The 15,570-nt window shown below is 42.3% G+C and overlaps 1 protein-coding gene across 2 annotated transcripts; it reads left to right on the top strand.

The window, feature by feature from the left end:
- Positions 1-334: 334 nt before the first annotated feature.
- LOC135547433 (chromatin assembly factor 1 subunit B-like) lies at positions 335-8,579 on the top strand. Of its 2 annotated transcripts, none has more exons than XM_064976451.1 (14): positions 335-417; positions 838-970; positions 1,260-1,392; positions 2,586-2,706; positions 2,821-2,924; positions 3,062-3,158; positions 3,290-3,374; positions 3,512-3,605; positions 3,799-3,868; positions 4,001-4,092; positions 4,190-4,349; positions 4,588-5,163; positions 6,268-6,347; positions 6,602-8,579. In XM_064976451.1, exons 2-14 carry the CDS (start codon positions 845-847, stop codon positions 6,721-6,723), a joined length of 1,860 nt encoding a protein of 619 aa, XP_064832523.1. In that variant the 5' UTR covers positions 335-417; positions 838-844; the 3' UTR covers positions 6,724-8,579. The 2 variants fall into 2 exon arrangements, with proteins under 2 accessions (XP_064832523.1, XP_064832524.1); XM_064976452.1 differs by having other exon boundaries at positions 6,268-6,513; positions 6,602-6,672.
- Positions 8,580-15,570: the final 6,991 nt, after the last annotated feature.

The raw sequence follows: 15,570 nt of genomic DNA, 5'->3' as shown, positions 1-15,570 counted from the left end.
CTTGTTCTCAACTAGCCTACCTGGTTAAATAAATGTGAAATAAATAAATAAAATAAATAAAAATGCGCTTCATGCACTTACAACGCCTTGAATGTCAGCATATATGTTGTTATTCTACTATAATATCAGCTGAAATCTATTTTGAATGTCAATTTGTTTACCCCTTGAAATTACCCAGACTCAAGAGAGTCTGTGTACTCTCTGCCGCAATTTGGATTACTCTGGTATTACAGCACCCGGGAACAATCTCTGATGTTGCAGGTTCTCATACCCACCCCCTTTCCCTCTCCTCCTATCACTGTTGACTTCTCTACCGGAAGTTATGGACGAACTCTACGCGGGAAACCCATGTTGTTTTGCCTGTGCAGTCTGCTTGTCGACTGGACTCAGCAGAAAAGTGAAACAGCGGAGAAACAGGTAGATAAAGATAAATGTTTATTTATGCATATGTTATGGATGCATATCTGAGTAATTCAATATTGAATATGACATTAACACTTTTCATTAGGTCGTCGCAAGTGGTTTATTTCATCACACAGCTAGCTATCTGAACTAGCTAACGTAAATTGCTAGCGATTGAGCTAATTTAGCTCTGGCTAAGCTAACGAACATGTTGGCTTTACTAAGCAAAATTACGAGTAGGTACTGAGCTACAATTAATATATGAGAGTAGAGCACTTGAAAGTTGCTAATGTCCCAACTTTCTTCACTGCCTTCTCATTTACAAGTGACTGTTGGTGTCAACAACACAACAATTGTTGTTTGTTCAGTTGCTAGTTATATCTAGTATCTCTAGCTGACACTCTCCTTAATCTTTCTTCCTTTCCCTGTATTTAGTAGCAGGATGAAGGTGATAACATGTGAGATTGCGTGGCACAACAAAGAGCCTGTCTACAGTCTGGACTTCCAGCACAACTCAGAGGGCCACATACACAGGCTGGCCACAGCAGGAGTGGACACCACTGTCAGGGTGAGTACTAGCTAGCTGTTTAAAACAACCACATTGTTCAAATCAAAGTTTAGTGGTCGTGTACACAGATTTTCAAATGTGCAGCGAAATGTTTCTCTTACTTTCTCACACACACACTTGCATCGTTACACACAAACTGAACACTTGTATGCATTAACAGAGGGCCTTTTTCTCTCACTCACACTGCTTGGTAAGGGAACAATGTAGTTGTGCTTTCAGAGACAATGACCTAACGTGTGTAGTGGCTCTGTGTGATGCTGTAACGTGTGGTGTCACTTGCTGTGGTCAGCTGTGGCGTGTGGAGATGGGGCCTGATGGGAAGGCAGTGGTGGACTTCCTGTCAAACCTGGCACGGCACACCAAGGCCGTCAACGTGGTGCGCTTCTGCCCCAACTGCGAGCTGCTCGCCTCTGGAGGAGATGGTGGGTCACTATGTAGCAAACTTATATAGCAAATAAAATGGAACAAGGGTGATTAGCTTCTCCAATGCCGAAGATGCATAAAGGTGTCGGAATTCAAAAATGACATCATGGTTTTACCACTATCAATGGCGTTTTAAAACTATGGTGTGACATGGTTCAATTTTCAAAACTTGAAGCTAAAAATGGGATCATGTTTACTGTGATTATGACATAAGAAAAGTAACAGAGAGCAATGTACAATACGGAAAACTTGGCCTACAAGTCATTTGTGGTAAGTGCATGGAGGCCGCCATCTTTTTGCACCTCTGGTATTGTAATCAGTTGATGACAACACAACAATAATATACTATTTATTTATTTTTGTGTTTTACCAATCTCGTTGAGATGAACTATCTCTTTTACAAGAGAGACCTGGCCTAAATACCAGCACACAAAGTTGCAGACACATTTACAACACGAAGCACTACAGTTTAAAAAACATAAATGTACGCATTGAACAGTAAGATGGTTTGCGAGTGTGGTGAAACTAGGTTAACATTGACTCCTCTCTCCATTCCACTTAATTTTCCATCATAGTGTTTAACCTAGCTTTAAACTCATTTAAAGGGACGAGCTCCTGTAATTTCAGGACCGTTTGAAACTCGTTCCAAGTGAAAGGGGCAGAGAACTGGAAAGCTTTTTTCCTCTAGCTCTGTACTGGCTTTAGGCACAATTAACAAAACACAGTCGTGATTCAGGCAATAGTTTTTCATGTGACTGCTCGATAATGTAGTTAGACTAGTAAAAATGGGAACTGTCTCAGTATGGCTTTATAAATAAAAATGTACAAAGGATTTAATCCCCTGAAGAGTTAAGGCCAGCCCATTCGCACATAGAGGGTACAATGATGTGACAGCTCTGGAGTTGGTAACAAACTTCAGCACCCCATGGTACAGTGTTCATCATACATAATGACCTCACAGGGGCGTACAAGATATCACCATAATCAAGTATAAGCATAAAAGTAGTGCAAACAAGCCTCTTTTATCACTTCAAATAAAAACATGACTTATTACAGACAAAACAAATCCAACTTGTGCCTGAGCTTTTTCACAAGACCTTCGATGTGGGATCTTTCAAAAAACCCAAGTACTTGTAAATTGCTATGATAAGAGATACTCACATTACATGTGAGTGTAATGACTGTGTAACAGATGCAGCCATCCTGCTGTGGAAGCTAAACGACAGTAAGGAGCCTGAACAGGCCCAATCGTTCCAGGAGGAGGAGGACAGTCAGCTCAACAAGGAGAGCTGGAGCGTGGTCAAGACCCTGAGGTGAGACCCTCTAATAGATGCCCTTATCTACAATGCATGGTCCCCTCCCTGTAATATTTTTATATGTCTTACTTCATAACCACATCTGTGATTGTTTCTTAAATTGTTTGGTAGGGGACACATAGAGGATGTGTATGATATCAGCTGGACCCGGGATGGGAACTTCATGGTCTCTGGTTCTGTGGACAACACTGCCATTATGTGGGATGTCACAAAGGGTAAGATGTGTGTACACAAAGTGTGTCTAAATGTGTCTGTTGAGTTGTACCTCTGTGTTGTCTATTATGTTTACTCTTGGTGAATGCATGCTGTTCATTAGTTATAACACAGGTAGTAACTGTGTTGTATTTCTCAGGTCAGAAGCTGTGCGTCTTTAACGACCATAAGAGCTATGTGCAGGGAGTGACCTGGGACCCGCTGGGCCAGTATGTGGCCACACTCAGCTGTGACCGGTAGGAACACAACACACACAGCCACTGGTTCTGTGTGAGAAGCCATTTTGTCTCTCCCTTAATCAGTGATTAGTGGAACTAACATATAAACAATGAACCAGCATATCTCCCTCTCTCTCGCTCTCTCTCAGGGTGATGCGTGTGTACAGTACTCAGAGCAGGAGGAAGGCCTACAGTGTCAGTAAGATGAGCTCTGGATCAGCTGTCGAGGGAGAGGTCAGTATGAGCTGAGTGGACAATCTCCCATACACACACACATTTATAATCATACACACACATTTACACTCACACGAAACAATCATGCACACACTGAACACTCAATGATGTAATGGTGTTTATTTGTTTCTGTACAGGTGAAACAGTACCGAATGTTCCATGACGACAGCATGAAGTCTTTCTTCAGGCGACTCACCTTCACACCGGACGGATCCTTTCTGCTTGCCCCAGGTACACACACGAAAACAATTACTCTGTGCATTCGTCTGGTGACTTGAAACAGGAAGAAATTGTGTCCTGTGCTGCTGTCATATCCTATGATGTGGAGGTCATAGGTGACATCCTGTTTAGCCCATCTCCTTTCTCCCTCTCTCTCTGTCCTTCCTCTCTCTCTGTCCTTCCTCTGCGTTCTCTCTATATGTAGCGGGGTGTGTGGAGGCAGGGGAGAACGTCACCAACACTACATACGTCTTCTCCAGGAAGAGCCTCAAGAGGTCATTGCTGCCAACCAATAACCCTTTGGTGACAATGAAGATTTAGTGAAATGAACGGAGACTGTCACAGCCTGCAGTTTGCTTCTGTATCAGAGTATGGGTATAACCTGTATCTGCCTTTCTGTATCTTAGGCCCATAGCTCACCTGCCCTGCCCTGCTAAAGCCACCCTGGCTGTACGTTGTTGCCCTGTCTACTTCGAGCTGAGGACCAAGAAGGGAGATGGTAAGGACACACACAATAGCAAAAAAGATAACTAACTCCCTTCTCTCCTCTCTATGCCTTCTTCTCTCCTCACCACTCCACTCTCCCTTCCCTACAGATGGCAGTGCCCAGCCCCTGCCCAACATGTTTGGCTTGCCATACAGACTTGTGTTTGCTGTGGCATCAGAGGACTCCATCTTCATCTATGACACTCAGCAAACCCTACCCTTCGGCTACGTGTCCAACATCCACTACCACACACTCAGCGACCTCACCTGGTACACACACGCTCTTCAGATGTCTTGTATTGCTCTGTTTTTGATTAGCTTGAGGTAGAAGATGCCCTTGATCTACGATCTGATGACCCTATCCCCCAATCCCAAACTGCACTGAAAGTATCTGACCCTGTATCAGTGTTTGTGGGTAACTTCTAACTACTCCTTGTGATAATAAGTTGTTGTAGTATTATTCCAGTCTGTTCCATCCAGTCTATTTAGTGATGGTGTACTGTTGTAGGTCTCGGGACGGTTCTTTCCTGGCGGTGTCTTCTACAGACGGCTACTGCTCCTTCCTTTCCTTCTCTCCTGGTGAGCTGGGCACACCCCTGAAGGAGCCCCCAGTCCTGGAGGTTGTCACCCCTGGCAATGGCCCAGAGAAGAAGGGCAAGAAGGCTGCCATGGCTCGCAGGGTGTCCCCCGTCCCTAAAACCACAGAGAGCACCGCCACTGTCCACGCCATTCCTAAAGAGACCCCCAGCACCTCCCGTGCCACCCCCCTGGTCCCTGGGGGTGAGGAGAATAACAACCCTGGCAAGGCCAAGCCACAGCCCCGTAGGATCACCCTCAACACCCTGGAGGGATGGGGCAAGCCCAGCTCCCCCAAAGCCACTGCTGCTAATTCCCCCAAGATCCCTACCACAGCCAGCATCAGCGCCCCCTCCACCCCCCAGCAGCCTCACCTCATCGCCTCTACCCCCAAAACCCGCCTCACCCCCTCTACAGCCCAGCCCTGCCTCACCCCAAAGGCCCAAAGAAACACTCTTGGTCCCAGCACCCCTAAAACTAGCACCACCCCTAAAGAACCTGTCCCCAGGTAAGAGCACAGACACAAGATGTCATGGATTTTTTTATCTACAGACCATTGTGTGTCTGGATTTTTGTATGTGCTTGTCTAATCAATTTAATGCTTGCCTGTGAGTCAGAGTTTGTCCATGGGTGCGTATATTAGTGAGAATGTGTTTCTGCATGTGTGAGTAGCGTTTGCACGCTAATGCACCTTGATCCTTGTTGAATCATTCATCATGTTGGTCACCACTACAATCAAAGTTTAGATGAAACCATTCTCCCTGTAATGGCTACCCCTGGTCCATAAGCTCATTACTATCCTGTTCTCAACCATGATGCTATTGCCTAGATGCTACAACAAGTTAGCTTGAATGTAAAGGCAGCACCTGGGAATTTAGGCTACACTCTCCAATACAAAACTATAGTATGTAAATGTAGTTAAAATCCCTGAACTCCCATTCAAATGGCTGATGGTGAGTGGAGCCAGACTGACTGCCTGGTACCTACACACCGCTACTACGTCACTGCCACATGATCACTGGATGGAAGGGAACAGTTAGACAGGGTGATGGCAGCATGCCTTGTCTAGGGAAGGACATTGAACCACTTCCCCCCCTACTGTTTCCATTTATTGGAAATGTGCAGTATCTAAGAATCTCTATGCAGGTTCTGAATCAACATTGTGGATGATAAGTAATTTGTTGACATTGAGTGTGAGACAAAATAATGACAGAGCTTGCGGCGTGTATTGGTCGTTAGCTACTGTCTGTCAGAACAAAACCCTGTCTGGTTTTCAGGGTTCTTTGGACCCCACCCACTGTTAATCAAGTACAGATTATCCTGAGAGGCTGCCGGCAGACAAGATGGGCAGTGTGTGTGTGTGTGTCCGGTCATTATCAGTCTGTGAGGAGATTGAATGAGGAGAGAAAGAGCATAGGTGGGAAGAAGTGCAGTTAGATTGTTATTATTCGCAGGTTTAGTTTTTCCCTATGAATCCTAAATTAGGTGCAAGTTGTTCTTATGTAGGCCTACATAAAAGCCATATTTTGGAACTTATTCCTAAGCCACCTACTCAAGAGCTGGGTAGATTCCCTCTCTAAGTCACTGTTCTCTCGCTACCTTCTGTTTTTAGACGGATATCTCTGACTCCCGTCGTCTCTAGATCTCCAGCTGCCTTCACCACACCCTCCTCCACGGAGAAAGCCAAACGTGGTCAGCATATCATGCAACAACCAACACAAGGACTTGCCAAGCACTTTATACAACAAGGCCAGGGATTGGCTATGGACAGTGTTTTAGTTACCTGTCTCTGTAATGGGGCCTGCCTCTGAGTGCCCAACCAATGAAACAAAATTAACATCTGAGTATACTAAATTATGTAAAATCCTATTCCTAAGAATGTTTTATTCAGTCCAGTGTTCTGCCTATGATTGATGCATGGATTTTGGTTCATCTTTGCCCCCCAGAACAACCCTCTCCCCCCACCGAACCTGTGTGCCAGCCCCCAGAATCCAAGAGGCCCAAGACCAGCACCCTGGCAGGCAAGACAGGGGTGGCTCCAGCCTCAAGGGCCACATCCAACCCCTAAGGACCCCTCATTGCCAAGAACCCTCTGCAGGACAGAGTGGTGTCAACATGCAACTCGCATATTATCATCCTACACACACACACACTCTCACAAGTGTCTAGCCTATAGAACTGGTTAGAGACTGGTGTTGTGACCTAATTTACACAAACACACTCACAAATGTTCACAGAGCAAAGACTGGTGTTTCCTCCTAATGCAATTTTATGTATATTTTTGTAATTTCACATCCTGAATTGTTCTGTAGCTCATTTTATTGGATAACCAGGCAGTTATTTAAGTGATAATGCCCGAGAAGCAGTGTTGGCCGTGCCAATATATCCTCCAAGCACAGTCTTCGAGGGCATTATCAATTTTATACAGCGGATTACCAACATATTCAAATAAGGTTATTTTCATGAATTTATTCATGCTATTTCATCCTTCCTCAAGATATAGTCCCGACACAAATCTAGGGTTGCTACCCAAGCCGGCTGGTCGTTCGTTCAGTCTTTTTGTTCTGTATCTATGCTATACTGGCTGGCAACGTCCTTATCCCTTGCTTTTGCTAACTACCAACTACGGCTACCTTACAGTCATGTCAAACAGTGCAGACAGAATAACAACAGTTAGCTGCATTTGTTTAAGCTGCTTTCTAGTGACATTTATTTGGAAACATCCATAACAATGAGCTTATGTGCTCTCTCATCAGGGCACTGTTGTTCAGAGGAGCTAGCTAAAAACACAGCTACAATAACTTCAAAAGGAAGCTGGAACAACTGCAAACTAGCTTTGTTTCATTTGATATTTCTTTGTTTGTATTCATAAAAATGATGCCAGTTGATTCATGATTTCGACTGGCTGAGAAACGCTTGCCTGTCTTTCTCGTCCCGATCCCTAAAAGTTCATTACTATGGGACAGCTGGAGATTGAATTTGAATATTGAAGCAAATGTCAGAGAGACAGACAGCAAGGTTCATACAAATCTCCATTGTTGAAAACTAAATGTTAGTCTAAAAGAAATGTGAGAATGTCTAGATGCTTTTAAAGTTTAGAACTTCCCTGCCTGGGCTGATGAGACAGTGGATTGCGCATTCAGATGGAACAGAGTAAATGGGCATTTTAACATCATAGATTTAGCCAGTGGTAACTTGTGGAATAGACACGGGCTGGAATGCGCTTTTAACCGATCAACTTTCAGGATTAGACCCACCCGTTGTATAATTTAAATTAAAAGCTGTGGTTCCAGCCTTGAATGCTGATTGGATGACAGCCATGATATATCAGACCGTATATCACGGGTATGACAAAACATTTATTTTTACTGCTCTAATTATGCTGGTAACCAGTTTATAATAGTAATAAGGCAGCTCTGGGGTTTGTGGTATATGGCCAATATACCACGGCGATGCATAGTGCCTAAGAACAGCCCTTAGCTGTAGTATATTGGCCATATGCCACACCCCCTCATGCCTTAATTCTTAAATAAAAATGTACCTGGCTAAAAATAAAGGATAAGAAACATAAAGTTACATAAGATAAAACCACCCCAGGCCAAATTATGCTTTGCTCATGTATGAAATTGTACAATGGTCATTGACTTTAGTCTGAATGGTTGTTTGTAGTGGTATATTGGGGTTGTTTCTCCTTTTTATATGAATGTTTGTGTATTGTACTTTTGGGATTTTGGTAACACTTCAATGCAGTAATGCTTGTCTAAAAAAATACATGTATTTGTTATGTCTCTCTAAACATTCCCATGAATGTTCCCAGGACCCAAGTGGTAAATCTAAAAACACTGAAAAATCTGGGAAACCAGGTCTGGTATTCATAGCTGACTTTGAAAAGGCCTTTGATAAAGTACGACCGGAATTTATAAATGCCAGGATTATTTTATTTTGGATAATCTCTTATACAATGGGTTAAAGTTATGTATAGTAACTCCAGGTGTAAAATAGTAAATAATGGCTACTTCTCATAGTTTTAAACTGTCGAGGAGTTAAACAAGGTTGTCCACTATCGGCATATCTATTTATTATAGCCATCGAAATGTTAGCTATTGAAATCAGATCCAACCATTAATGACAAGGGGCTAAAAATCCAGGGATTAAAAACAAAGGTGTCATTGTACGCTGACAATCCATGTTGTCTTTTAAATCTGTAATGTGGATCCCTGCACAGTCTCAAAGGATCTAGATCATTTTTCTAATCTCTGGATTACAACCAAATTCTGATAAATGCACCATATTATGTATTGGATTGCTAAAATAATACAACTTTTACATTACTGTGTGGTTTACCAATAACATGGTCTGATGGAGAAGTGGACATACTCAATTTATTTTTTTCAGGATATGACATAAATCTTACTACAATACATTTTATAAAGTGAGTCAAAATAGATCATCTTAACATGAAAAGGACAATACAAAATTAGACAGGCCTATTTATATAGTGAATATGAATTTGGAGGGCAGAAATTATAAAATATTAAAGGATTGGACCTCTCACTACAGGCTTCAGTCATAAAAAAAAACGAAAAATTAAATTCAAACTGGCTCTCTAGCTGATTATTAAGAATGGCTCACCCCGTGTTCAATGGCATTTTTTCCTTTATTCAGATTGCAACCTCTCATTTTTGGTTATTTGAAAGTTAAAATCATCTCCAAAATATCGTATTTAAAAAAAAACATGCCACAGAAAGCTGGTTGCAATTTCTGTCTAATCCACCAGAAAAGAGAACAAATATTGTAACAAATAGTATGGTTAAACTCAAATATACTAATTGATAAAAAATAAATGGAAAAACAACGTTTAAAAACAGTATAATCTTTGTAAATGTAATAAATATGACTGGTGGAGTTATGTCACACAGGCAGTTAACAAAAATATATGGAAATGTGTGCTCTGTCCAAGATTACATTTAAGTCATTTAGCAGACGCTCTTATCCAGAGCGACTTACAAATTGGTGAATTCACCTTCTGACATCAGTGGAACAGCCACTTTACAATAGTGCATCTAAATCATTTAAGGGGGGGTGAGAAGGATTGCTTTATCCTATCCTAGGTATTCCTTGAAGAAGGTGTCTCCGGAAGGTGGTGATTGACTCCGCTGTCCTGGCGTCGTGAAACCATTGGGGGGCCAGAGCAGCGAACAGTTTTGACTGGGCTGAGCTGTCTTCCTCAGTGGTAGGGATGGATGAACGCAGTGCCCTTGTTTGGGTGTAGGGCCTGATCAGAGCCTGGAGGTACTGCGGTGCCGTTCCCCTCACAGCTCCGTAGGCAAGCACCATGGTCTTGTAACAACCAAATGATGGCAGCGTTACTTCAAAAATGGAGGCAAGTGGAAGGAGGAGAAGGAACTTGTCTGTCAGCCCTGCATTAAAGACCAAAATTGGTTAAAGGAAGTTGTGATAAATAAAAAAAAGTATACCAGTTCAATTTAAGGACCCAAAAAATGACAGTTGAGTCATACGGGTTGAAAAATAGTTGGGAAGAGGTTTTCGATGTAATGATTCCATGGCACGTGGTTTATGAACTGATAAAGACTGGATTCAAAACTTTGTTTATCAGTTTAAATTATAACCAACAGAATGTTTATATATACACAGTACCAGTCAAAAGTTGACGCAACTACTCATTAAAGGGTTTTTATTTTCTACATTGTAAAGAAGTAGTGAATACATAAACTATGAAATAACACATATGGAATCATGTAGTAACCAAGAAAGTCTTAAACAAATCAAAATATATTTTATATTTGAGATTCTTCAAAGTAGCCACCCTTTGCCTTGATGACAGCTTTGCACTCTCTTGGCATTCTCTCCACCAGCTTCACCTGGAATGCTTTTCCAACAGTCTTGAAGGAGTTCCCAGATATGTTCCCAGATATGCGTCTGCTAAATGGGATATATATATATATGCTGAGCACTTGTTGGCTGCTTTTCCTTCACACTGAGGCCAACTCATAACAAACCAATTTGGTTGAGGTTGGGTGATTGTGTAGGCCAGGTCATCTGATGCAGCACTCCTTCACTCTTCTTCTTCCTTACACAGTCTGTAGGTGTGTTAGGTCATTGTCCTGTTGAAAAACAAATGATAGGCCCAATAAGCGCAAACCAGATGGGATGGCGAATTGCTGTAAAATGCTGTGGTAGCTATGCTGTTTAAGTATGCCTTGAATTCTAAATAAATCCCAGACGGTGTCACCAGCAAGGCACCATCACACCTCCGTGCTTCACGGTGGGAACTACACGTGCGGAGATCATCCATTCACCTATTCTGCGTCTCGCAAAAACACGGTGGTTGGAACAAAAAAATCTCACATTTGGACTCATCAGACCAAAGGTCAGATTTCCACCGGAGTAATGTCCATTGCTTGTGTTTCTTGGCAGCAATTCGAGCATTCAACCTCTGAAAAGTTGATGTTCAGATGTGTCTGCTACTAGAACTCTGAAGCATTTATTTCGGCTTTAATTTCTGAGGCTGGTAGCTCTAATGGACTTGTCCTCTGCAGCAGAGTTAACTCTGGGTCTTCCTTTCCTGTGGTGGTCCTCATGAGAGCCGGTTTCATATCGCTTTATGTTTTTTTGAACTGCACTTTAAGAAACTTTCTAAATTCTTGACATTTTCCATATTGACTAACCTTCATGTCTTAATGTAATGATGGACTGTCATTTCTTTTTGTTTATTTGAGCTATTCTTGCCTAAATATGGACTTGGTCTTTTACCAAATAGGGCTATATTCTGTATACCACTCCTACCTTGTCACTACACAACTGATTGGCTCAAATGCATTAAGGAGGAAAGAAATTCCACAAATGAACTTTTAACAAGGCACACCTGTGAATTGAAATGCATTCCAGGTTTGAAGCTGGTTGAGAGAATGCCAAGCGTGTGCAAAGCTGTCAAGGCAAAGGGTGGCTACTTTTAACACTTTTTTGGTTACTAAATTATTCCATATGTGTTATTTCATAATGTTGATGTCTTCTATGATTCTACAATGTAGAAAATAGTAAAAATGAAGAAAAACCCTGAAATGAGTAGGTGTGTCCAAACTTTTGACTGATACTGTATATGGAGGATACCACCATCACAGTTCTGCAGATTTTGCTGCGAATAGACAGAAACATTAGATTGCATGTTTTGGTACTGACCATATGTAGCTTGTTTATGGTCGCCGGTTCAGGAATGGCTGATAAATTGCAAAATGTATCCAGAGTGAACTCGGCAAATAGCACTACTGGGTGATTTGAAAAGTTATAGTCAATCGATCAATAATATAATTATATTCTTAGCAGAAATATTTAGAATTAATTTAGCATCTGAGCTAAATAGGTTATATTATATATTTGTATGTTTCCAATTACTGTTGTGTGTGTGTTTGCTACTAATCTCCTGTTAAGTGGGGTGGCAGGGTCGCCTAGTGGTTAGAGTGTTGGACTAGTAACTGGAAGGTTGCAAGTTCAAATCCCCGAGCTGACAAGGTACAAATCTGTCGTTCTGCCCCTGAACAGGCAGTTAACCCACTGTTCCTAGGCCGTCATTGAAAATAAGAATTTGTTCTTAACTGACTTGCCTAGTTAAATAAAGGTCAAAATTAAAGTGTGTTACCCCCTCTACAGGCCAATGGAGGAAACAGTTAAAGGCATACATGCTCCAAGGCCTACTGGAAGTGACCGGAATGGCAGCACACGTACCAAACCATGGTTACCATACTTTTTGTTTCTTTAGTTTTAATGATCAGAATTAGTTTTGTATTAGGACAATTATATTGAACAATTTAGCCACTACAGAAACAATGAGAATAGAAAGGTTCAGAAACAGTGGGTTCAGCACAGTGGGAAACAATATGGCAATTAGAAATTAAAACTGATCTTTGGAGATCGATGGAAGGGGTTGAGGGAAGCTGTTGGGTGGAAATGTGAACATGGTCCCTAGCTGTGTGTTGCCGCTTTCCATGTTGTCTGTTGTTTGTAGCTTGTGAGGTGTGGAAACACTGTTGCTTTTATGAATTTTGTCTTGCTGCTTTTTGCTCTATGTTGCTCTGTCTGTATGCTACGTCTTGCTTGTCCTATGTTGCTATGTCTTGCTTGTTCTATGTTGCTATTGTCTATATTGTAATTGTTTTTAATAACCTGCCCAGGGACTGCGGTTGAAAATTAGCCGGCTGGCTAAAACCGGCACTTTTACTGAAACGTTGATTAATGTGCACTGTCCCTGTAAAAATAAAAATAAACTCAAACTAAAAACAAACAAAAAATATAACTAATGTAAAATACACAACATGGTCAAAAGTATGTGGACACCTAGTCGTCGAACATCTCATTCCAAACTCATGGGCAATAATACGTAGTTGGTCCCCCCCCTTTGCTGCAATAACCGCCTTCATTTGTCTGGGTAGGCTTTGCACTAGATGTTGGAACATTGCTGCAGGGACTTGCTTCCATTCAGCCACAAGACATTAGTGAGGTTGGGTATTGATTTTGGGAGATTAGGCCTGGCTTGCAGGCGGCGTTCCAATTCATTCCAAATGTGTTTGATGGGGTTGAGGTCAGGCCTCTGTGCAGGCCAGTCAAGTTCTTCCACACCGATCTCGACAAACCATTTCTGTATGGACCTCGCTTTTTGCACGGGGCATTGTTATGTTAAAACAGGAAAGGGCCTGCCCCATGCACAGAATTGTATAGAATGTCATTGTATGCTGTAGTGTTAAGATTTCATTTCATTGGAACTAAGGGCTCTAGCCCGAACCATTATTCCTCCTCCACCAAACTTTACCGTTGGCACTATGTGTTGGGGCAGGTAGTGTTCTCCTGGCATCCGCCAAGCCCAGATTCGTCCGTTGTGAATCGTGATTCATCACTCCAGAGAACGTATTTCCACTGCACCAGAGTCCAATGGCGGCGAGCTTTACACCACTCCAGCCGATGCTTGGCATTGCGGATGCTGATCTTAGGCTTGTTGTGTGGCTGCTCGGCCATGGAAACCCATTTCATGAAACTCCCAGCAAACGGCTATTGTGCTGACGTTTCTTCCAGAGGTAGTGTGAATTGCAACCGAGGACAGGCAAAAGAATGTACGTACTACGTGCTTCAGCACTTGGCGGTCCTGTCCTGTGAGCTTGTGTGGCCTACCACTTCACGACTGAGCCATTGCTCCTAGACATTTCCATTTCACAATAACAGCACTTACAGTTGACCGGGACAGCTCGAGCAGGGCAGACATTTGATGAGCTGACTTGTTGGAAAGGTGGCTTCCTAATACGGTGCCACGTTGAAAGTCAATGAGCCCTTCAGTAAGGCCATGCTACTGACAATGTTTGTCTATGGAGATTGTATGGTGGTGTGCTCAATTTTATACTCCCGTCAGCAACAGGTGTGGCTGAAATAGCCAAATCCACAAATTTGAAGGGTTGTCCACATACTTTTGTATATATAGTGTATATTGAACTACAAATAAGAAGAAAGTGGAGTTGGATTGGCCACACCCTACAAAAACTGGCCACCAGCCACTTGCCTTCCATGAAATGGAACCCCCAGTGGGAAAGAAAGAGGGGTTGACCCAAAAACACTTGGAGGAGAGACTTCCAGGCAGAGATTACGGCAAAAATGGTGGATAAATGAAGACAGTTCACTCAGGCCGTTTACCATTGAAAGAAATGGTCGGTTCCTGTCTACTTAAGGGGGTGTCTCTCCCATAGACACCAATGTGATAGCAGCTGGGTCTGGTCTAATTAGTTCATTGACTTCCATTGAAACAGAAAAAATGAGGGAGTGGGATGTCTCGCTTCCTCTTCCATCTCTCATGACCGAGAGTGGCCTCAACTGGTGCAACCTGAAAAAACGTTCCCCTGGCCCAAACCAAGGGGGATGATGGACATTCGTCAATGGCCTATGCTCCTTATAGAAGCCAAGTAAATATGTCAAGTAAGACAATTTTTGAACATCTTTAAAAATGGTAGTTGCATCAGGTTTTCAACTAAATGTATCCATCTAACAAAGTACTGGGGATACCTGACACCTGGCAGACATGTATGTTAAACAATTGGACTTGTGAAAACAAGTATCCCATTGGCCTATCCAGACAGTGTATGAAGGAAGGAAAATGAGAGGAAGCCCGATATACCTTTGAAACCCACCCATTGTCTGACACTGAGGTGAGATTATAATGCCTGAAAGAGGAGGAGGGGTGGTCGATGTGTCCTTGTGAAAGTCACACTGCTTGTTTATGTGTTAATAGTAATAGTTTAACTATTCACAAACCCTCACGGACAATTGTATGAGAAGCAGACATCTTCTGTAGACATTGGTTTCATTTCACACATAGGAAGTTCACAGAATCAATTAAACAACCTCGTCTTTCAATTTGCTTGTTTTTCTGTAACTGGGTGGTTACTTGGTCTTGGAAGTTTCTTGGTAGAGGTTGCCCTTTAACACATACCCAGGATCATCTGAAACCCTGATCATCTGACCCCTGTCGTAGCCTGATCTTCTACTGCCACTCATATCTTCACCACACCCTCCTCCTCTGAGAAAGCCAACATGGTCAGTATATCCTGCAACAACCATATGTGAGGGAACAATTTACGAATCTGATAAGCAATAATACGGCAGCAAAGTAGTAAGGTGCCTCCTCTTGCCCAATTGCAGATCCATAACGCCTTAAAGGTGAGCATTTAGAGCCTTAAATCAAAACAAATTGTACTTGTTGCATGCGCCGAATACAACAGGTGTAGTAGACCTTACAGTGAAATGCTTACTTACAAGCCCTGAACCAATAATGCAGTTAAGAAAATACAAAAAAAGTAAGAGATAAGAATAACAAATAATTAAAGAGCAGCAGTAAATAACAATAGCGGGGCAAAATACA

This window comes from Oncorhynchus masou, chromosome 10 (assembly GCF_036934945.1).
Source record: "Oncorhynchus masou masou isolate Uvic2021 chromosome 10, UVic_Omas_1.1, whole genome shotgun sequence".
NCBI classification, from domain to species: domain Eukaryota; kingdom Metazoa; phylum Chordata; class Actinopteri; order Salmoniformes; family Salmonidae; genus Oncorhynchus; species Oncorhynchus masou.
This window is presented reverse-complemented; position numbering and strand designations above follow the sequence as displayed.

Excerpts from the sequence above, each read along its gene's own strand:
- LOC135547433 (XM_064976451.1), top strand. The coding sequence starts at position 845 with ATGAAGGTGATAACATGTGAGATTGCGTGGCACAACAAAGAGCCTGTC. Across the intron at positions 4,093-4,189 it reads GAGGACCAAGAAGGGAGATG|ATGGCAGTGCCCAGCCCCTG; the intron begins GTAAGGACACAC and ends CCTTCCCTACAG. Across the intron at positions 6,348-6,601 it reads CACGGAGAAAGCCAAACGTG|AACAACCCTCTCCCCCCACC; the intron begins GTCAGCATATCA and ends TTTGCCCCCCAG.